We start from the raw sequence: 24220 nt of genomic DNA, 5'->3' as shown, positions 1-24220 counted from the left end.
GTTACCAAACACGATGCAGCAAATGCTAAAATCATCCTGTCAGTTATTTTAGTCGCTACGCCTAAGATAAATTATGTAAATAAATCCACTGAAGTTGTTATACATGGGTAGTAATACTCTAGTAACACTATTGTTTTAGTAAATGCATAGTAATGGGCTTCAGTGGTTTTTGCTATTGCAAAAGTGGAATAAGGAGCAGTCCATATTCCTCTTGTGTAATTTCCAAAACTGCTCAACATGTAAACACAATGTTCTTAGTGTAATTACAGCTCAGTAGAATTTGTGGGACAAAATCTACATTTTAAAAGGCCATCACACATTATCACATACACAGTAGGCCTATTCCAGCAATGATTTAACACTACTACTGCAAGTGGAATGGTTACAGGGATAGCCTACAGCTTTTGCAATACAATAATACTCACTGATACTACATTATTTTCAGTGTGATATTTTCAGTGTAGTTTATTATTTGATATTTGCCCAGCAAAAGTTGCAGAGTGGTGTCATTTTTGCAGCTTTTGTGTTTTGGTTTGATCACATTACAATAGGTCGATCACGTACGTAACTTGTTCCTTTAAATTGAGAATTTTTCCAACCATTAGACACTTGAGAGTCATGTTCAGTAATATTTAGAATAAAATACAGTGACGAATAAGAGCCAAATGTCCCTGCATGTCCCTCCTCCTGCTCTCCCTCCACCAATAATCCGCCTTTCCCAGCTGACTGCCTACATCAGTTTGTGTGCCTGTGTTCAGCCAACCGACTCACTCCTTACCGCTGACATCACTAACTAGCCAGTTCCCTCCAGCAGCACCAGAGAGCTTCATTTTCTGATCTGCTTTTGTGTTAAAATGGAGGCTGGCTCCTTGCCTTAAGTGGATTGCCTTCCTGGTCGAGTTTAGATGTTGACATGCACTAAAGCTGGAATCAGGATGGTTGTGGATGCACCTAATTCCAATGGGCCTTTCCAGCCAGTGGCTCTTATGCACTTCAGAGGTACGTAGGAACCATTGTTGCTTTTTGTCCTGGGGAAAAGAGAGACAGCATTTCACTAGCTGTCCCGCCCCCCCCATTGGTTATTGGCTGATTTGTCACCAAGATGGGAAGATACGGTTTAATTAAGAGTCTTTGTTTCAGAAGGATTGATGTTTGGAAAGGGTTTAATTGTTTCCTTATAGGGGATCGGGGATGTTTTTTGGGGGATGGCATGCACATGCAAGCTCCAAGAAAAGAGAGTGTGAAAAGCTGGTTTTACTGCCCTCTCACCCCCAGCCCCCAGCCCCCCCCCCACACACACACACACACAGAGCGCAGGGATGTAAAAGGAAGTGAGGTCATAGCCTAGGGAAGGGTTTTGTGTGTGTGTGTGTGTGTGTGTGTGTGTGTGTTTGTGTAAGTGTTTGAGAGAGTTAGAGAGAGGAGGGAGAAAGAAATAGGGAAGGGTAGCCTTTGCCTGTGTTCATTCTACTTGTCTCTATTTGGTCCCGGCTCATGGTTTGTGTAACACTCCAGTTCATCTGGGCACAATTTAGCCAAAGGGTGTTGTAGACTACTGCCTCTGCTGCAGCAGCCTCTCCCTGCCCTTTTCCTTCTTCCCTCCTTCCTCTTTCCTATGGAGGAGAGGTTGCATCCGCTTAAGAGGGGGAAAGCCTGTTATTACCTTCCCTTGAAAAAACAAGCCTTAACTTCATTGGGATAGGGGGCAGCATTGGTAAGTTTGAATATAATTAGTAGAGTTGGATAGAAAACACTCTAAAGCTTCCAAAACTGCTAAAATAATGTCTGTGAGTATAACATAACTCATATGGCAGACAAAAACCTGAGAAAAATCCAACCAGGAAGTGGAAAATCTGAGGTTTGTAGTTTTTGTAAGTGATTGCCTATCCAATATCCTGTGTCTATGGGGTCAGATTGCACTTCATAAGGCTTCCAGTACATGTCAACAGTCTTTGGAAGTTTAACCTCTCTAGGGTAGGGGGCAGCATTCGGAATTTTGGATGAAAAGCATGCCCAAACTAAACTGCCTGCTTCTCGGGCCCAGAATATGATATGCATATAACTGCATTTGGATAGAAAACACTCTAAAGTTTCCAAAACTGTTAAAATAGTGTCTGTGAGTATAACAGAACTGATTTGGCAGGCGAAAACCTGAGATAAATCCATTCAGGAAGTATTTTTTTTTATTGGTTTTGTAGTTTTTTATTCAATGCCATTACAGTATCCATTGACTTAGGACTCAAATTTCAGTTCCTATGCCTTCCACTACATGTCAACAGTCTTTAGAAATCGTGTCAGGCTTGTATTCTTATAAATGAGGGAGTAAGACCAGTCGGAATGAGTGGACCCTGACATGTCACAGAGCTTTTTCATGCGCAATTATTGAGTAAATGAATGTCTTCTGAGTATCACCATATGAAGATCATCAAAGGTAAGGGATCACTTTTATCTCTATTTCTGAGTTTTGTAACGCTTCTGCTTGGCTGGTTACTGTTTGTAATAATTTGTCAACTAGGCTATGTTCTCAAATAATTGTAAGGTATGCTTTCGCCGTAAAGCATTTTTTAAATCTGACACTGTGGTTGGATTCACAAGAAGTTCATCTTTAAACCTATGTAAAATATGTTTTGTTTTCTGAATTTTTATAAATGAGTATTTCTGTATTTGAATTTGGCGCTCTGCAATCTTACTGGATGGCCAGATGGGACGCTAGCGTCCCACATACCCTAGAGAGGTTACTAGCAAAACCCTCAGCATAAAAATAACCAGATAATTTGGGTACAAAATCCCGTAGCGCACCAAACAACACATGCACATGCACTTACAATAAACAATCGCCGAGCGCCGCCTGACCACGGAGAGGACCCAACTTCTGTGGAAGTTGTGACAATGTCGCTTTAGAGCTCCTTCCTAAACCAGTTTTCTAGGCTGAAATGCCTACTACTGACTTCTGTTTATATCCTAAAATAAACAAGCAAAATGTTTGCCTGGAAAGTTTCAGTCACTGGAACTTACAATAGACCGTACTGAATCAGATTGCGATTTTGGAAGCTATTAAGTGAATATGACCCATGCCAATGAGACTCCCATTTAGTATTGCGATTATATCCATGCAAAGGCGATAATACTTTTCCGGTAAGGCTGCCTCCCATGACCCTATTGTGTGTAAGGGAACACCCCCCTGAAATGTACAAAAATGAATGGGAAGTCATTGGCACTGTACGAACCATATACACGGTGTCCAATACCACTCAATTCGGCGTCATTTCATTCAAAGTTGATTGCAAATGCCATATGGCAAATGCCAAGTGGAACACTGCAAAAATCCAATAGATGGCGAGTGCACTCCTCCGTGGTTTTTCATATTGCATATGTAACACAAGTCAAGACCCAAAAGTAAAATTTTGAAAAACTGAACATTTTTTCAAAAACGTGCCCCCCCTTAATTAGAGCTAGGGCTACTTTTTTCAACATTTTGTTAAAAATCGCGCAACATTTCAAAGTCCTGCTACTCATGCCAGGAAAATAGTATATGCATATGATTAGTATGTGTGGATAGAAAACACTCTGAAGTTTCTAAAACTGGTTAAATGATGTCTGTAACAGAACTTGTTTCGTGGTCAAAATCCCAAGGAAACCTGATCACAAAATCGACGAAGAAAAAATCAATCCGCCAGTCTCTGTATTGTCTATTGCAAGGTATAATAGATAGCGACCGGCTTACAGTTCCTACAGCTTCCACACGATGTCGCCAGTGTTGTGAATTCTATGCAGGTAAATCCTTGGTCATATGTATGGTCGCTTACTAGACGTCCGACAACTTTTCTCAAATTTGCGGGCAACGTCGGGCCATGCGGCAGGGCCGGATCTTCCAGGAAGTAACCAAACGAACTCTCTGGGACATTCGGTTTCCATTTTATAAAATTTTCACATTTTGGTCATTTTTCCGTTCTCCCGGTCAATCCCACAAGAGGGCAAATGGAATCATATTGCAAATGTACAAAACATCACCAATCACGATGTGGCCTTATCTACTAAACAGGAAAAGTTTTCGAAAACGAAACTTGGTGAGCATAGGTTTGGCATAATGGGCAGTTGGCCACGAACACGATGGCGTCTAGACCTCAACGGTTTTTGAGCTATTGCCATTTTTCTGGGATTAAAGGTCAAAAATGAAAATAGAGCAATAATTTTTCCGCTTCACGTCAAAGTAAATGAACCTGCGGTGTCAATAAAAAAAGAACCAGCCATTTATCTATCGTAATTTATATCAAATTGGTGATGTTCAAAAATAGTTACAGATCCAGTTGCAGCGTGTTCATATGAATCTTTATAAAGTGTGCTTCGGAGCTCTGCGAGATTTCTGTGATTTTCTGTGATTTTTCTGAAATAACAGACACTCACTAAACCCTCCGTAAATAAGTCAGTTCTTAACATAAAGACTTATAATTCAAAATTATAGAAGTGCCTACCCCAAGGAGGATATGGGTTCACTTTCAGCTTCCTGTGTAAACCGGAAGTACCTTAAAATCGTGTCATAGGTGCTGTTTTGAAGCGTTAAAAAGGTCTGATCTTTTCAAAACTTGTGTGTTATTAGGCAACCCTCATGAACTGTAAATCAGTAATTTCTCCCATCATATGTCAAAGAAAAGCTCTCTCACACACACACAGCAAGGATGGAGTGACAAAGTCCGGTGCTTAAAGACACTCAGAGCCTGCAATGGCATTACCATAATCTCTAGGCTGTGCCGAGTTCAACGAGATGTCCCGCTTGACCGTAGCTCGTTCGGTCTAAGCGCAGCGACCATGAGAAAAAGTAGGCCCATAATGAAGCCTGGCCCTAAGTTTCATTTGCTTTTGGGTGACAGTGGGATAACCTTTAGGGTGAGAAGCACAATTTGACCTCAGGAACGTGTTCTTGTTCTTGTGAGAAAAACTCGGAAAGTGTACGCCGCTTTATCAGAGTTCTGATTATCACACTGTTAAAGCTGTAAGGGAACTCCCCCCCCCCCTGAAATGGACAAAAATGAATGGGAAGTCATTGGACAAACCATATACACGGTGTCCAATACCACCCAATTCAGCGTTGATTCGTGTAAAGTTGATTGCAAATGCCATATGGCAAATGCCAGGTGTAACACTTTGAAAATCCAACAGGTGGCGAGTGCGCTCCACCGTGGTTTTTCATATTGCAAATGCAACCCAAGTCAACATCCAAAAGCAAAATTTTGAAAAAGTGAAAACATTTTCCATAACCTAGCAACCCCTTAATTAACCCACCGCTCCTAGGCCGTCATTGAAAATAAGAATGTGTTCTTAACTGACTTGCCTAGTTAAATAAAGATTAAATAAAGGTGTAAAAATTTTTATTTAAGAACGGCCAAATCGGTGTCCAAAAATACAGATTTCCGATTGTTATGAAAACGTGAAATCAGCCCTAATTAATCGGCCATTCCGATTAATCGGTCGACGTCTAGTCGGAACATTACTTTTTGGACCTGAATGACAAAACATTCAGGAGCTAGGGGTAATCAAAGTTAACCCATTTTGCAAACTCCACACTGCCATGAGACAACCATGTCTTCATCACTGATATAATTTGAAAGATTACAAAACATGGTTGTCAAACTATTTGATAATTTATTTAAAATTTAAAATAAGTTTCACCTTTATAATCAACTATCGCAAACATGTAATCCGTTTTTTTTGTTCATATATGTTGAAGCTTAGATTATTTTACATCAGAGGTGTTTGTGGTGCCCACCATCTGTTGAGACACAGCATGCTCTTGAATAAAACAAATATTTAACTCGGCAAGTCAGTTAAGAACAAATTCTTATTTAACAATGATGGCCTACCCCGACCAAACCCTCCTGTAACCGGGACAACGCTAGGCCAATTCTGCATGCCCTATGAGACTCTTTGTCCCATAGTGCCTTAGACCGCTGTGCCACTTTGGAGCCCCTGAATACAGGGTGCATGTCATGTTTTGCCTAATAAATGAACTAAAAGTGTACATTTTAACTTTCAAATGTCACCATAAAGATGGTTGGAGGTCCACACAGAGAATGTTGACTTGAGTGGGAATATCCATTGTTTTAAAGGAAAGTGTCAATCTCCCATAGGACACCTATTGAAATCATAGAAATAGCCTAGATAGCAGAATACACATTCAAGTTGACCTTCGACAGATGGTGGACTGGCAGTCATCTTTCTGAGAGTAATTTAGACTCATTCATATGTCAGTGGCATACCAGCTAAATTGTAGTGGTCTGAAGGGATAGGTCCATTCTATGAATTATGTTTCTATGATTGAAATGACACCTACCCTGTATTCAAGAGAATGCTGTGACTAAACTGATGTCAGCCATAACAAAAACAACTCAGGCCCTGTAAAATAGGGTCTAATCTACAACATACAGTACCAGTCAAAAGATTGGACATACCTACTAATTCAAGAGTTTCTTTATTTAAAAAAAATTCTACATTCTAGAGTAATAGTGAAGACATCAAAACTATGAAATAACACATATGGAATCATGTAGTAACCCAAAAAAGTATTAAACAAATCAAAATACAATAGATTCTTCAAAAGTAGCCTTGATGACAGCTTTGCACACTCTTGGCATTCTCTCAATTAGCTTCATGAGGAATGCTTTTCCAACAGTCTTGGAGTCCCCACATATGCTGAGCACTTGTTAGCTGCTTTTCCTTCAACCTGCGGTCCAACTCATCCCAAACCATCTCAAATTGGGTTGAGAATTGTAGAAGCCAGGTCATCTGATGCAGCACTCCATCACCCTCCTTGGTCAAATAGCCCTTACACAGCCTGGAGATGTGTTTTGGGTCAATGTCCTGATAAAAACCAATGATCGTGGGACTAAGTGCAAACCAGATGGGATGGCCTATCGCTGCAGAATGCTGTGGTAGCCATGCTGGTTAAGTGTGCCGTGAATTCTAAATAAATCACAGACAGTTTCACCAGCAAAGCACCCCCACACCATCACACCTCCTCCTTCATGCTTCATGATGGGAACCACGCATGCAGAGATAATTTGTTCACCTACTCTGCGTCTCACAAAGACACTGTGATCGGAACCAAAGATCTCACATTTGGACTCATCAGACCAAAGGACAGATTTCCACCAGTCTGATGTCCATTGCTCGTGTTTCTTGGCCCAATTAAGTCTCTTCTTCCAATTTGTGTCCTTCTTTAGTGGTGTCTTTGCAGCAATTAGAACATGAAGACCTGATTCACGCAGTCTCCTCTGAACAGTTGTTGTTGAGATGTGTCTGTTACTTGAACTCTGTGAAGCATTTAATCTGAGGTGCAGTTAACTCCAATGAACTTATCCCCTGCAGCAGAGGTAACTCTGGGTGTTCTTTTCCTATGGCGGTCCTCATGAGAGCCAGTTTCATCATAGTGCTTGATGGTTTTTGCGTCTGCAATTGAAGAAACTTTCAAAGTTATTGGGTTTTTCCCGGATTGACTGACCTTCATGTCCTAAAGTAATGATGGACTGTCATTTCCCTTTGCTTATTTGAGCTGTTCTTGTCATAATATGGACTTGGTCTTTTACCAAATATGGCTATCTTCTGTATACCACCACTACCTTGTCACAACACAACTGATTGGCTCAAACGCATTACCTAAAGAAATTCCACAAATTAACTTAAGGCACACCTGTTAATTGAAATGCATTCCAGGTGACTACCTCTTGAAGCTGGTTGAGAGAATGCCAAGCGTGTGCAAAGATGTCAAGATGTTGAAGAATCACTTTTTTGGTTACTACATGAATCCATGTGTGTTATTTCATAATTTTGATGTCTTCACTGAATTCTACAATGTAGAAAATTGTAAAAAAATAAATAAACTAAAACCCTGGAATGAGCAGCTATGTCCAAACTTTTGACTAGTACTGTATGTGAAAAGAGAAATCTGAGTTTACGTGTTTAGACCATTGACATTAAAGGTAAACAAATATAAATTATAATATAGTTTGACAAACCTGTTTGTAAGCTTTGAAATGTTATCAAACTCAAACATGTATCTTTTTCAGAGATGAAGACATGGATGACTTAATTGTTTTTTTTGTTTTTTTAATTTGATTTAACTTGGCAATAATTCTTATTTGAAATGACAGCCTACTCATGGTAGGGTGGAGTATGCAAAACAAATCTCCTGAATGTTTTGACCACGACCATGGGCACACATGTTTGGAAGGTTTTGTTCAAATCTAAAAGGTGTGCAGACAGAAAGTGAATTCATATAGAATGACCCAAAATGATCCCAAAGCCTGAGAGGTCTCATAACATTTTTATGCAATGTTTAATTTTTGCTCAAAATTCTAGTTCAAATTCTCGCTTGACCGGACTCAATATTTTTCTTCTAGTGATCTCACAAAAATGGAGGAGAGAGAGTGAGGAGAGGGGAGAGGAGTGAGTTCCCTGTCAATAAGGAGAACTGAGTGAGAATTCAAAGAGCCCAACATACAAGGGCCAACAATGTGTAGAGTCAGTCATCTACATCATTGGTCGAATACACAACTGAAAAGGCATCCCTTCCTGCATATGTACAATATAGAGTTTTAAGACCTTCCGGTTTACACCCTGGGAACAAAATACTCTGAGAATAGACACTCCTTCTACACCATGTCCCAAAGTCAACAATACTAACGTACTGATGTTACATTCCCCACCTAGAAACCAAAAATTGATACAACATAAAAATTGTCACAAGATTAATTTTGCCACAAGATTAATAACTTTTTTCACTATGGGGTAAGGGCTTGAAAAGCGAGCTTACAACAGTTAGCCCAGAATGGGTAACAAAACCAGGACTTGGTCACCCACATCGAAAGAACGGTTTTGGTCCTTTCGACCGTACCAAACTTTCATTTTTGTTTGCAGATTCTCACTGGCAAATTCACAGGCGCGGTGCAATCTGTATCGAAAAGCACTATCGTACTCCAACAGATGTTTTTTGTGTTTAAGCAAGGTAATCTGTTGCCCTGCAACAACCTCTCCCTCAGCAAGCTCAAAGGTCCTCTGATATGATGTCCAAACATGAGCTTATACAGACTAAAACCGGAGAGATTCCTGAACAACCTCCCTTGTGGAAAATGGCACAAGAGGGACCCCTTCTTCCCAGTCTTTCTCAAACTAAAAGCAGTAAGCTCTCAACATAGACTTCAAAGTCTGATGAAATCTCTCGAGCACATTGAGACTAGGTACTCAAAGGGCAATGGGTAACACCCAACTGCTGTAGCACATGCTGGAAGACCATTTAAATTAAATTCGAACCTTGGTCTGATTGCACTACCTGCGAAAGTCCAAACGTTGATAAGATTTTAACCAGGGGTCTTAATACTGGGAGCAGTGATTTTCCTCAGCGGAATGGCCTCAAGGAAACGAGTGGCAGTGCCCATGATGGTTAAGAGAAACTGGTTACCACTCTTTGCTTTGGGCAAAGGACTAACACAATCCACCAGAACGCTGCTGAAAGATTAGTCAAAAGCAACAATAGGCTGCAAAGTTGCAACCGGTACAGCTTGGTTCGATTTACCCGCTGGCAGACACAACAGGATTTACAGTAAGCCACAACATCTTGTTTCAGACCAGGCCAGAAGAAGATATACAAGATACGGTCATGTCGAAGTTGTAACTGGAAAGACAATTTGAGATACACTGGGCCAATCGTCTTGTCCAGAAATGGCCCTAGAACGCCATTTCCCCATCAGAACAGACTGTTTTGTGTGTTCTGTTTTTTTTACTCTGTTTTGCAATCAGCTACTTCCTAGACATCGATGTGTCAACTGTATGGACCATATCTTCTTTCAGTGGTCCTTCAAACTCACTCATCTTTGTAGGAGAGGTCAGCTCAGATCACACAAACGTCTCAGACAGATCGATCAAGGTGGGGTCGCTAACGTCCTCCTCAACACTAGAGTTGCTCCCAGCAACTTTCTTAGACAGCATGTTAACGGCGCACGCTGGGAATACTCTTGGGTACTTTTCAGGTAACCCATCAAATTCCTTACAAACGACAGAATTTGGCACAACATCACCTCCAGCCAAATATTTTTCCTAAATGAATGAGACCCCCTTTCACTGCTAGGCTAGGCCTCACTCCAACGACAACGAACCAGAAACAAGATCAGACTCAAGTCAACAGATCCAAAATCTTGTTTAGGAGATACACCAATCCCAACCAACCAGAGACTTGATGGGCTGGAGTGCTCCCACAAGAAGAAACAGCTTTTTCTCCCTCAAATTGTTCGGTTTCATCTTAGGATACAGAGACAATGTGCCCTTTCTCACAGCAGTAATGATAAACTGGCGGATGTGGAAAAAAGTTGTTTTCTGCATATCTTTATCTTTGGGCACTGTAGAAAAAGACTGAAACCTTGTAGTAGGATGTGTCTTCTCGTGATTGCTTTTTGCATTGGCATAACTACTGCGTGCTTTGTTTGTGAAGGTAGGATTATGTGTGAACACAAACTCATCTGCACAGACCGCAGTTTCTCAAGAGTGAGATCCTTGTGCTCATCAATGTAGGTAGCAACCCTTTAATGAAGGCAAGTCTTCAACTGCTAGAGAAGTATGTGTCTTTAACCTCTTGAAACTCCCCATCCTCTTGAGAACCATACCACTGATCAAAGCCTGCTTGCTCCCTTAGCAAACTCAACATGGCTTTGATTTCTGTCTTCCAAATTTAAGAAAAGTTGTCTGTCTCATCTTAGGACCAACTCACTAAATCTCAGAAGGATAATATGCCTTAAATAGAACATTTTGACTAATTTGTGTAAGAGTATGCAAAGTAGCTTAGCATTTTGAGTAGCATTTAGGTCACCTTTTCACTAAAACCAGAACCAAATAAATAAAATCATTTACCTTTGAAGGGCCGGATGTTTTCAATGAGGAGACCTCAAGTTACATCCAAATGCGCAGTTTTTCCTCGGACATTGTTTCCGTTTGATAAAATAATCACATTTTGGTCATTTTTCCGCTATCCGAAAAAACCCACAAGAGTCACCTACAACGCAATCATATTTCCAAATTAACAAAACATCACCAATCATGGTGGCCTTATCTCCAAAACGTAAAATATTTCTTCATTGATATACTTGGTGGCGTAGGTTTGCATTCTTCTCAAATTGGCCATGAAAAGATGGCGTCTAGGCCTCACGGTTTTGGAGTTATGGCCATTTTTCTGGGATTAAACCGGTCGGAAATGAAAATAGAGAAATAATTTTAGGAGAAATAAGTCAAGGAGCCTCCGGTGTCAATAAAAAGAAAATGATCTGCCTACAAATACGTCAGCCATTTATCTATCGTCATTTAAGCCATATAAGGAGACAATGAATAACAGGTGATGTTCAAAAATAGTTGTTTTTTGGAAACAGTTACAGATCTTGTTTTGCAAGGTGTTCATACAAAAATTTTTTGGTAGTTTTGGACTCTGTCAGATTTCTGTGATTTTCTATGATTTTCTGAAATAACAATTATATCATAAACCCTCCGTCAATAACTCAGTTCTTAACGTGACAAAACTATTCTGTAAAAAACCCCAGTCAGGATACGTTTTTTATCCAAAAATGAAATAGCGCCCCAGAGCATCAAGAAGTGCCTTAAATGGTGTCATAGTGACTGTTTCAAACCATTAAACTTGATCAAAACTTCATGTTGTTTAGCAAACTCAACATGACCTTGTAAGTCTGTCATTTCCAACAGATGTCAAGAACAGTTGTCTGTCATCTGGGACCAACAGACACACACTCAGCAAGGATGGAGTGACAAGTGAGGTGAAACTCTAAAACCTGGATTGCTTAACATTTACACCTATGGTTAGTGAGAAATTTCATTTTAAAATGTACGGTCCCTTTTAAACAAAACATTTGTCACAAAAAGATGGCATCGGGCCGATGGCATATAATTGCTACTGTCATCAAACGAAAACTCTCTCGACATGTTCCAGAAATAAAATATCTTCTTTTGGTCATTTTTCCGCTATCCCGCAAAACCCAAGATGACATAAGCATCCAGGAAATGACAAAACATCACCAATCACCTTAGTGGCTTATCTCCAAAGGAAAATGATTCTGCCCTTTCTGAGCGTTTCCCAGGTTTGCAGCATTGTGGTCAGTTGTAGGCAGATCAAAGATTGACCATAGGCCTCAACGGTTTTGGAGTTATCCGCCATTTTTCTGGGATTAAAGGTCGAAAAGTCAATAGAGTATTTTTCCAGGGGAAATAAGAAGCAAGCTTCCGGAACTGCATGTCAATGAAGAATATGTGAAAAAACACCTTGAGGATTGATTCCAAACAACGTTTGCCATGTTTATCGTCATTTAAGAGAAATCGGAAAATGAATAATTGGGTGATGTTCATTTTGTTCGTTTCAGTTAGCCAGGCGCAATGTGAAATACAAATTTTCCTAGTGTGCTTTGGAAACACTGCGCATCTGGTATGTTCTGGGATTTTCTCAAATAAAACATCAGAAACTCTTCCGGTAAATGATTTTAGTTCTATTTGGTTATCTGCAAAGACTTAAAATGGATTCTGTAAAGGCAAACACAAAATGCTATATGAGTTTATTTATACTCTTACACAAATTAAGTGCAATTTCTATGGTTCAAAGTGGCTGTTTTGAAAATTGAAACAGTGTTGTTAAAAATATGTGTAATTAGGCAACCATTATTTTAATTTTATTTGCGATTTTCCCAAAGATGTCAAAGAAAAGTTATGCTAATGACCTGAGGCTTACAGTCACAATCCCGGATCAAGGATGGGGAGTTTCAAAGTGGTTAAAGACACACAGAGCCTGCAATTGCATTTCCATATTCTCTAGGCCGTGCCGAGTTCAACGAGATGCCCCGCTTGACCGTAGCTCGCTCTGATGGACACTGACTTGCTAGTTGACTTTTGTACATTTGCAATATGTTTAAACGGAGAGGGACCATCACCAAAATGGCATTCTGAAATCAACACAAAAAATGGCATTACGTCTCCAGAGTGTGCCGAGTTCAACGAGATGCCCCGCTTGACCGTAGCTCGCTCTGAGTGCAGCGACCGTGAAAACAAGTAGGCCCAAAATGAAGCCTGGCCGTAAATGTAATTTGCTTTTGGGTGACAGTGAGAGAACAGTTAGGGTGAGAAGCACAATTCGACCTCAGGTACGATCCTGAGGTCCTCCCGATCCGTGCAAGCCTACCCTTGACCATGTGGCATTAACCCTTACCAGTTAAAAGAAGGTGTTTACATCAAACAGTTTGCATTAACTTCTCTCCCCATAGGAATACATTGCCTGCACTCCTAAATTCAACCTGAAGCCTATGTGGGTTACGAATGCTGTATGAACCTGTCTTCGATGACAGTCCATCAGGCCTCTATGAGGTCTACCTGTGTTGATTCTAAGCTTCCTGGAGCAACCGGAAGTGATTAAATTCACCCTAAAAGTGTTTTGAAACACATAACCTGTCAATATGAAAATCACTGCATTCAACCCTGTGTAGATCAGTCAATACTTAAGTTAAAGACTTAAAACTCAGGATTCCGTAAGAGACTACCTCAGTCAAGACATGTGTTTACCTATAACTTCCTGTGCCAACCGGAAGTGCCTTTAATTGGGTCACACTGTCTGTTTTGAAGTGTTAGAAAAGTCACATCTTTCCAAAACTTCATATGTGTGACAAGGTAACCCTCCTGAACTTTAAATCAGTAATTTCTCCCAACAGATGTCAAAGAAAAGCTCTCACACACACACACACAGCAAGGATGGAGTGAAAAAGTGCGGTGCTTAAAGACACAGAGAGGAGGCAATGGCATTACCATAATCCCTAGGCCGTGCCGAGTTCAACGAGATATCCCACTTGGCCGTAGCTCGCTCGGTCTAAGCGCAGTGACCATCAGAAAAGCAGGCCCAAAATGAAGCCTGCCCCACAATGTCATTTGCTTTTGGGTCACAGTGAGAGAACTGTTAGGGTGAGAAGCACAATTCGACCTCAGGTACTTCCTAAGGTCCTCCCGATCCGTGCAAGCCTAACCTTGACCATGTGGCATTAACCCTTAACAGTAAATCAGGGTTTTTTGATCTCACAGATTCCAATGACTTCTCTCCCCATAGGAATACATTGCCTGCACCCCTAAATTCAACCTGAAGCCTATGTGGGTTATAAATGCCGTATGAACCTGTCTTCAGTGACAGTCCATCAGGCCACTATGAGGTCTACCTGTGTCGATTCTAAGCTTCCTGGACCAACCGGAAGTGGTTAAAATCACCCTAAAAGTGTATATCCATACCTTGCCTGCAGTTTGATAGACATAGTGCATTCAACCCTGTGTAAATCAGTCAGTTCTTAACGTAAAGACTTACAACTAAGGATTCTGTAAAAGCATACCTCAATGAGGATATGTGTTGACTAATTGGTGTCTCAGGGGCTGTTTCGAAGGGTTAAAAAAGTCAGATCTGTCCAAAACTTCATATGTGTGATTAGGCAACCCCCATGAACTGTAAATCAGTCATTTGTCCCATAACATTTCAAAGGAAAACTAAATCACACACACACACAGCTTGGAAGGAGGGACACATTGGGGTGCGTAGAGACGAACACTGCCTGCATTAGTTAACCTTGTTGTAACTTTTAAAGAACCGTCAGACCTAGAGTTCCGAAACTTTAGAATCCTGTTCTAGACCTCAGGTCGATAGTGCGTGGTGAGTTACGTGGCTCTAGAAGGTTCTCGGACCGAGAAACAGCCTCATACATTTGCAATGACTTCAATTCATGTTTGCATCACGAAAATGACGACATTTAGAAATGTCCCAGAGTCGCAAGACTAGGTGCATCGCGACCGTCTCGGCCCATATATATGGACCCAACGTTTCTGTCCGATAGCGCATTCAAGGACCCCGTAGCAAGTCATGGAAAAAAGTGGATTTTCAGCACCAATTAAGGTCTTGCTTGGACACCAAATGACCTATTGAGCCGAAACTTGGGATTCGGGGTCGCCTCAGCTAGGCCTACACATGACATCTGAACTGGACCCGCAGCTGGAACGTAACTACGTGTTTTACGTTTTTATTATGGTTTGAATAGAATGCGTTGTGAATTTTGGGCCATCTCTGTATTATGTGATAGTTGGCTACTAAACGAGTTGGAAAAAGTGTGTTTGGTGTCAGTTTGTATCAGTTTGGTGTCAGAATGATATCTAATTGACTGATGGACGGTGACTTGCTGGTGACTCTTGTCCATTTGCAATATGTTTAAACAGTGAGGTACCATCACCAAAGTGACATTCTGAAATCAACCCTAACGAGCGATTGAGAGGAACCAGAATCACTGCCCAGCCATCCCGAGTTCATCGGGCCAGTCAATTTCGCATTCCTGCAGGATTTTTATAGCATGACAAATTTGTGATGTAAATGCCCATTGAACCATATTGCAAATGCACAGTGACTTTGCAAAAGTGAGAAAAAATAAACAAATGGACATAATGAAATCAACACAACGAGCGATGGAAAAGACCCACTATCAATGCCCGGCCATCCTGTGTTCATCAGGCCAGTCAATGTTGCATTTCTGCAGGATTTTTGAGCATGACAAATTCGTGATGGTAAATGCCCATTGAACCATATTGCAAATGCATGTGAAAAACAGTCCAGAAAGCACTTTTTTAAGGGTGTGTGAAGTTTGTTATAAAATGTTGCTATTTTTTACTTTTGACTTCCTATGAAATCATATTGCAAATGGACAAAACATGCCTTATGGGCAAGTAATTTGTTTATTACAAATTTATGATAATAAAATTGGACAAAAGTATATTCATACAGTTCTTACACATGTGTAATTGACAAAAGAAATCGAAAGAATTTCAAAAAACGGTCCAGAAAGCACATTAATAGCTAGCTAAGATGTTAGTGTGTGTATGTGTGAACGATGGCTAGCTCCTCAAATGATCCCAGTCCCTTGTATTGTGCATCTGTTGTAGAAAGAGGTGACTATTCCACGGAACATATGTGCTCTACAAATGTTTTAATTTCTTTTGGATGCAGGTATGTGGTTTTATCTATGCAACATATGTTATGTATAATAAGGAGAGGCTGTATTAATTTTTATCATATTGATGCACTTTGAAAGAAAGAGGCGACGATTCGCGGAACATATGTGCTCTACATATGTTTTATTTTATTTTGGATGCAGATGCAGGATGCAGAGAGTGAATTCTGCTTGATTAAAACAATCTGATCTCCAAAGTCCATGTCTATAGTCTCAATCAACCACACACAATGCAGAGTTACAATGGTGCTTTACAATGGTGCAGTACAGCACCGGTTACACATGCAGAGCAAGGGGAATAAATACTCCAAGTCTCAGAGCGAGTGAAGTTTGAAACGCTATTAGCGCGCACCCCGCTAACTAGCTAGCCATTTCACATCGGTTACACCAGCCTAATCTCGGGAGTTGATAGGCTTGAAGCCATAAACAGTGTAATGCTTGAAATCACAAGGAAGAGCTGCTGGCAAAACGCACAAAAGTGCTGTTTGAATGAATGCTTACGAGCCTGCTGGTGCCTACCATCGCTCAGTCAGACTGCTCTATCAAATCATAGACTTAATTATAACATAATAACACACAGACATACGAGCCTTTGGTCATTAATATGGTCGAATCCGGAAACTACCATCTCGAAAACAAGCCGTTTATTCTTTCAGCGAAATACGGAACCGTTCCATATTTTATCTAACGGGTGGCATCCTGCTAACTATTCCTGTTACATTGCACAACCTTCAATGTTATGTCATAATTACGTAAAAATCTGGCAAATTAGGCGGCCCAAACTGTTGCATATACCCTGACTCTGCGTGCAATGAACGCAAGAGAAGTGAAACAATTTAACCTGGTTAATATTGCCTACTAACCTGGATTTCTTTTAGCTAAATATGCAGTTTTAAAAATATATACTTCTGTGTATTGATTTTAAGAAAGGCATTGATGTTTATGGTTAGGTACACGTTGGAGCAAAGACAGTCCTTTTCGCGAATACGCACCGCATCGATTATGTGCAACGCAGGACATGCTAGATAAACTAGTAATATCATCAACCGTATGTAGTTAACTAGTGATTATGATTGATTGATTGATTGTTTTTTATAAGAGAAGTTTAATGCTAGCTAGCAACTTACCTTGGCTTCTTACTGCATTCGCGTAACAGGCAGGCTCCTCGTGGAGTGCAATGAGAGGCAGGTTGTTAGAGCGTTGGACTAGTTAACTGTAAGGTTGCAAGATTGAATCCCCGAGCTGACAAGGTAAAAATCTGTTTTTCTTCCCCTGAACAAGGCAGTTAAAAGAATCAAACTTTTCTGAAGACAACAGAAAAAGCTTGCCTACCTCTCATAGTGCATCAAAAGGATTTGAGCACGAGCACGCAGGGCATTAACATAAGTACACACTCCCCTCTCCCAGGATGTAGGCATGCATAATAACAAATCAACATGACATATTAATATATGAACCAGGTGAAATTCACACAGTACTATTTAACAACTGTTACACATGGGTAATGCTGCTTTGAAGGTGGCTGTTGTTGATGTGTTCTTGGTTCGAGCCCAGGTAGGGGCGAGGAGAGGGACGGAAGCTATACTGTTACACTGGCAATACTAAAGTGCCTATAAGAACATCCACATGTTTCATTATTTATTTGAGGCTATATTGATTGTATGGATGTATTATATTAAAATAAGTGTTCATTCAGTATTGTTGTAATTGTCATTATTACAAATACATTTTAAAAAAAATCGACCGATTAATCGGTATCGGCTTTTTTTTTGGTCCTCTAATAATCGGTATCGGTATCTGCGTTGAAAAATCATAATCGGTCGACCTCTAGTTCTGACCACTTCTACCATGGGCAAAGACGTATAAAAGGTTTTTTTCAAATCAAAAGGGCTGTAGTCAAAAAGTAATTAAAATTATATGGAATGGTGCTACAGGGAACTTGTCTGTTCAGTTGTGAGGGAACTATTCTTTTGACATTGAAGTTAACAGGGTGAAAACAAATATGTACTTCTGAGTGAGTTTTTTTATTTTATTTGTTTATTTACATGTATATACATCTTTTTTTACTGTATGTTATTTTCCTCCCTGTGCTATACATGCAGTAAACAATCTATATGGGTGGCAGGTAGCTTAGCGGTTAGTGTTCAGCCAGTAACCGAAAGGATGTATGTTTTTTTCGAATCCCTGAGCTGACAAGGTGAGAATAATCTGCCGCCGTGCTCTTGAGCAAGGCACTTTACCCTAATTGCTCCAGGGTCGCTGTTGATAATGTCTGACCCTGACTGTAACCCCCACTCACCAACGCTGTCTCAGGGGGAATTGGCGTAAGACAAATGTGTGAAATAGGACAAATATACATGTGAAATAGGATAAATATAAGCACCCACCAAATTATTATTATTAGAATACCTTCTAGGAGAGAAACTTTCACAACAAAATCTCAATTTTTTATGTAAATGAAATGTTATCAAAGGGTCCAGACCCCCTTTTTTTGTGATTTCACGTGTTAGAGAAACGTATCCCAAAGACCAAATCACTTCCTCATCCTTGTTGTGTAGTATTGGGTCCCCAAAAAACATGAACAAAGGCTCAAAAAACACTCAAATACATCCTTTTAGAAACGGCAAAGCTCTCAGTATAGTGACACATTTGTTTAGATGTTGTTAACTTGAAATTGTGTCATTATGAACTGCGACCTTATATTACATTTTGTTGCGACTCTAGCATTTTGCAGGTAACTGACAAAATAACGGAAACACTTGAGGAAATTAGGGATACAAAGTGTATTGAAAGCATGGGGTGCTTCCACACAGGAAGTTCCAGACACTTGTAGAAACTATGCCAAGGCGCATTGAAGCTCTTCTGGTGGCTCCTGGTGGCCCAACACCCAACACCCTAGTAAGACACTATATGTGTTTTCTTTATTTTGGCAGTTACCAATAGGCTACATGGAAAATGGAACCCCTCGAGTTGCGCAAATGGGAATATAATATTGTGGATAAAGTTCAGAATGACAACTTCATGTGTACGAAATCTAAAGACCTGCATCACTATACTGAGAGCTTTGCCATTTCTAAAAGGACATATTTGGGTGTTTTTGGAGATTTTCTTCATGTTTTTTCAGGGCCCCATACTACACAATGAGGAAGTGATTTGCTGTTTGGGTAAGTTTCTCTAAAACATGTGAAATCACAAATGTGTCCTGGAACCTTCTATAACATTCAATTTACAGAAAAAAGTATTGAAAATGTATTTTTCAAAATAATAATTTTATAAAACATTATTTTCTCTCTCCCTCAGACTGTGCTCCGGCGGAGCAGGAGAAGCTGTTTTTGCAGAAGCTGCGCCAGTGTTGCGTGCTCTTTGACTTCCTGTCGGACCCACTAAGTGACCTGAAATGGAAGGAGGTGAAGCGTGCGGCGCTGAGCGAGATGGTCGAGTACATCACCCACAACAGGAACGTCATCACAGAGCCCATCTACCCAGAGGTGGTGCACATGGTGAGTGTCAGCAGACTGACTGGAAGAGAGTAGATGAGCCAGCCTTAAGGCTGGGGTGAATATGGCTGTTTTGAGTTGGACTGGGTAGAGCTGGTGTTATGATCATCTGTGCTACCGCCCAGAATGTGCTACTTTCTGACATTTTAAGCCATCCCTCAGAATGTGCTATTTTTATGTCCCACTGTTCAGAATGAAAGACTAAGGGTAGCACGCTTTAAAACATGTTTCCAACAGAAAGAATACAATACCATGAGAATCTCCATTGAGGCTAGCACATTCTAAGCTGTCAGGTCAGAATTATTAACCTTTTACAGGGATTTGCTTTACATTTGAGCTCCACAAATTAAGAAAGATATAGATAGTGACAACACCAGATGTAACAGATAGGAATGGGGTTAATTTCAATTTAAAAAAGTAAACCAAACTGAATTTCCAATTTTCCTCATTGAGGAGCCATTGACATCACACAGCCATACAAAAACTACAAATCTGAAGCATGAAGCAATTCTCTACATGCGTGACCCATCAAGTTAACCTGACGTGGTTTTTAATGTGATAGCTCATTGTGGCCTAGCATAAGGCTGCCATGGATAAGTGTGTAAACGCAGTGAGCCTTTTCAAGTGTCAAAGCATTTCATTCAGTCCATGATTTTAAAATATTCAAATTGTAATGCTTTACCCCGGCTCCCTACTGTATTTTCGCTTGTCTTTCAGCAGACATCACCCAGATTCACTTTGAAGTGTTTTTCTTTTATACATCAAAGCTTCATACAGTAAGCGGTGAAGCTAATGAATTATTATAATCATTTGACATTGAATTAAAAACCTCTGTGAATGAATAAATGTATATTTTCTCTTTTTAAAAGCTACATCTGGACTTGAACTTGTTCACCTAGCTAGCAGCTCTGCAACCAACAGAAATAGCAGTGTTCTATATCCTCAGGCCACTTGCACTGTCCCATGATCTGTCTTGACTGGGAATAGCAGTTATAGCTAGCACCCCACAGGGCAAGTCAGTTGATGTTGGAGACAAATGATAACACACTCGGTTCCAATGAAATATGTACAACTGGTTGAGTTGGCCAAGTAGATACTACTGCCCTGTTTGAAAACTTCAGACATGCACCCTTCCTTCCTTATCTCCTTGAGGTAAACACAGATCTATAATGACTAGATAGAGTGGTAACTTAATCTCATCCATTACTTTCACCAATTTTATATCTGTGTTTAAGTAAGGTATGAAGGAAGGATCAAGGATGCATTTTAAAGTATTTAAACAGGGCCTATATTTTTTGGACAAAAAAAATCCCAAGGCGATCCTGTTACATTCGATGTAAAATGAAACAACAGCCAGGGAAGCGTTTCGGCTCCATACTGGCCTTCATCAGGGTGATCTACTGAATCTGAATATACTATGTTGTGCTTTTCCCACCCTCAGTTTACGGTGAACATGTTCCGAACGTTGCCACCGTCATCCAACCCCACAGGAGCAGAGTTTGACCCGGAGGAGGACGAGCCTACACTTGAGGCTGCTTGGCCACATCTCCAGGTACCCAGGGCATCTACTAACCCAGCTTACATGGCCCGGGTCGTGTTCATTCGGCACCAAACGGAAGAAAACAGACAGAAACTACCTGGTTTTGTCCTAAACACACATTTTTGTTCGTAAGGAGTTTTCTGTTGCATGTCCTAATGAACACACGTCCCTGCTGTTTGAGTAAGATTTAAATGCTGCAAATCGTACATTCTCTGAAGTACAGTGCTGTAAAATGAAAGCATCTAATCAGTTTAGAATTAAAGTCAATTGGACCTTCCCTAACTCTTGGCTCAGACCAAACGAGCACATCTGTTTATTATGGATCATTATTTATTTTATTTATTTATTTCACCTTTATTTAACCAGGTAGGCTGTCAGGACCCGGTTACGAACCTGGGTCTCCGGAGTGAGAAACAGTCACTTAACCAACTGAGCCACGAATAGTCAGCAGAACCTAGAAGATGAGGCAGACACAGCAGTACTTAAGACGGTGTATTTAATAAAGTAAAAAGGAGAAGTCCTTAAATACAAAAATGGCAAATCCAAAAGGTGGTAGGAATAGCACAAAAAAGCCTCAAGAGATACTCAAAAACAAAAACAGAATTCCACAAGAGCATCCACCGGAATCGACAAGAATACACAGAACACTAGGGCTGGGTGCTAACATACAAACACAGAGCACAGAACTGAGGGAAACTAAGGGTTTAAATACAATCAGGGGAAACGAGGCACAGGTGCAAATAATAATGGGGAACAAGGGAAAAAACATAAGGTCAAAAAGCACAATGGGGGCATCTAGTGACCAAAACCCGGAACAACCCTGGCCAAATCCTGACAGAATCCCCCCCCCTAGGAACGGCTCCTGACGTTCCTACCAGCTCTCTCAGGGTGGAGGGCCCTGAACTGACGAATGAGGTCAGGGTCCAGGATGTCTTTGGCAGGAACCCAGGAGCGCTCCTCGGGACCGTAGCCTTCCCAGTCCACCAGATACTGCCAGGACCGCTGCACCCGGCGGGAATCCAGTATCCGATGGACGGTATAAGCCGGCTGGCCTCCAATGACACGAGGCGGAGGGGGAGGTCTGTCTGCCGGGACAAGGGGAGAAAAAACAACAGGTTTTAACAATGAAATGTGAAATGTGGGATTAATCTTAAGGGATCTGGGTAAGTGTAGGCGATAAGAAACTGGGTTAACTCTCCTGGCAACCTTGAAGGGACCGATGTATTTTTGGGACAGCTTGCGAGACTCCACCCGTAGAGGTAAGTCTCTTGTGGAGAGCCAGACTCTCTGGCCGGGGCGCAGGGTAGGCCCGGGACGGCGACGTCTGTTGGCTTGTTGTTGGTACCTCTGTGAGGAACGCATAAGATTAAGACGGGTCTTCCTCCACATAAGCCGACAGCGTCTGACGAACTTCAAGGCTGAAGGCACTCTGACTTCTGCCTCCTGGTCCGGGAACAATGGAGGAGCATAGCTAAACTGACACTCGTGCGGGGACATACCAGTGGAGGAGGAGCGCAAGGTGTTGTGCGCGTATTCGGCCCAAACAATAAAGGATGACCATGTGGACGGGATGTCACGAGTCATACATCGGAGGGTGGTTTCCAGCTCTTGATTCATCCTCTCTGTTTGGCCGTTGGACTCCGGATGGTACCCTGAAGATAGACTGGCAGAAGCCCCCATGAGTTGGCAGAAGGCCTTCTAAAACCTTGAGGCGAACTGGGGACCTCTGTCAGAAACCATATCTTGAGGAATGCCGAAGACTCGGAACACATGATTAATTACCAACTCAGCCGTTTCCTTGGCAGAAGGTAACTTAGTCAGAGGGACGAACCTGGCCGCCTTTGAAAACCTGTCGATTATGACTAGGATAGTAGTATTGCCATGGGATGGAGGAAGTCCAGTAATAAAGTCCAATGAGATATGGGACCAGGGTCTGTGGGGAACAGGTAAAGGGTGAAGGAGTCCTTGAGGGCGGAGGTGAGAAGATTTGCCCTGGCAGCACACGGGACAGGCATTGATGAAAGTGGCAACGTCTTCTCTTATGGTAGGCCACCAGAACTTACGCTGGTTGAACTCCAAGGTGCGACCTACGCCCGGATGACAGGTGAGGCGAGAGGAGTTCCCCCACAGAAGGACCTGAGTCCTCACTGCCTTGGGGACAAACAACCGATTGGCAGGACCTCCTTTCGGGTCCGGTTCGCTAGCTTGAGCACGTCTCACGGTATCCTCAACTTGCCACGAGATCGGAGCCACAATCTTAGCAGCAGGAAGGACAGGCATGTCCGTGTCATCTCGAATGGCAGGAGCGTAGACTCGGGACAGGGCATCCGGTTTGAGATTCTTCGACCCGGGCCGATAGGTGAGGATAAACTGGAATCGATTGAAGAAAAGAGACCATCTAGCTTGTCTAGAGTTCAACCGCTCGCCTGCTGGATATACTCCAGATTTTTGTGGTCCGTAAGCACTTGAAACGGGTGAGAAGCCCCCGAGCCAGTGTCTCCATTCCTTCAATGCCATCTTAACCGCTAGGAGTTCACGATCCCCCACATCGTAGTTCCTCTCAGTCGGGGTAAGCCGGTGTGAGAAGAAAGCGCACGGATGAAGCTTCTTGTCTTCACCCCTCTGAGACAGGACAGCTCCAACACCAACCTCTGATGCGTCTACCTCCACCACAAATGGTTCATCCGTAGTCGGTAGTATCAGGATGGGAGCAGAGAGAACGCTGCTTGAGTCCTTGGAAGGCCGTCTCAGCTTCTCTTCCCCACAAAAATATTGCATTGCCACCCTTGGTTAAAGCTGAGAGAGGGGCTGCCACCAAGCTGAAGTTCTTGATGAACTTGCGGTAGAAGTTTGTGAAGCCCAGGAAACGCTGAACTTCCTTAACGGATTTGGGGGTGGGCCAATCCGCTACCGCCCCTACCTTCCTGGGGTCCATTTGGACTCGACCGGGTTCCACTACAAATCCCAGGAATTGTACTCGGGATGAATGGAATTCACATTTTTCCGGCTTAACGTAAAGATGGCTGTCCAGGAGGCGTTTGAGTACTTGTCTGACATGCTTAGTGTGTTCTTGAAGGGAGCTCGAAAAGATGAGGATGTCATCCAAGTAAACGAACACAAATATGTTA

The 24220-nt window shown here is 41.6% G+C and overlaps 1 protein-coding gene across 14 annotated transcripts in view; it reads left to right on the top strand.

The window, feature by feature from the left end:
* Nucleotides 1-775: 775 nt before the first annotated feature.
* Nucleotides 776-24220, top strand: part of LOC135526107 (serine/threonine-protein phosphatase 2A 56 kDa regulatory subunit gamma isoform-like) — a 47659-nt gene continuing 24214 nt past the window's right edge. For 13 of the 14 annotated variants that reach the window (XR_010453240.1, XR_010453241.1, XR_010453242.1 and 10 more), the window contains exons 1-3: nucleotides 776-999; nucleotides 19356-19555; nucleotides 20994-21104. Coding sequence is in view for 6 of the 14 variants with exons in the window: in XM_064954218.1 (XP_064810290.1) it covers nucleotides 906-999; nucleotides 19356-19555; nucleotides 20994-21104 (405 nt within the window). In the remaining 8 variants the exon portion in view is untranslated. Of the gene's footprint in view, nucleotides 1000-19178; nucleotides 19220-19355; nucleotides 19556-20993; nucleotides 21105-24220 lie in introns of those variants that run through there. The other variant, XM_064954216.1, reaches the window with a different exon arrangement.

Source organism: Oncorhynchus masou, chromosome 32 (assembly GCF_036934945.1).
Source record: "Oncorhynchus masou masou isolate Uvic2021 chromosome 32, UVic_Omas_1.1, whole genome shotgun sequence".
Classification (NCBI taxonomy): domain Eukaryota; kingdom Metazoa; phylum Chordata; class Actinopteri; order Salmoniformes; family Salmonidae; genus Oncorhynchus; species Oncorhynchus masou.
This window is presented reverse-complemented; position numbering and strand designations above follow the sequence as displayed.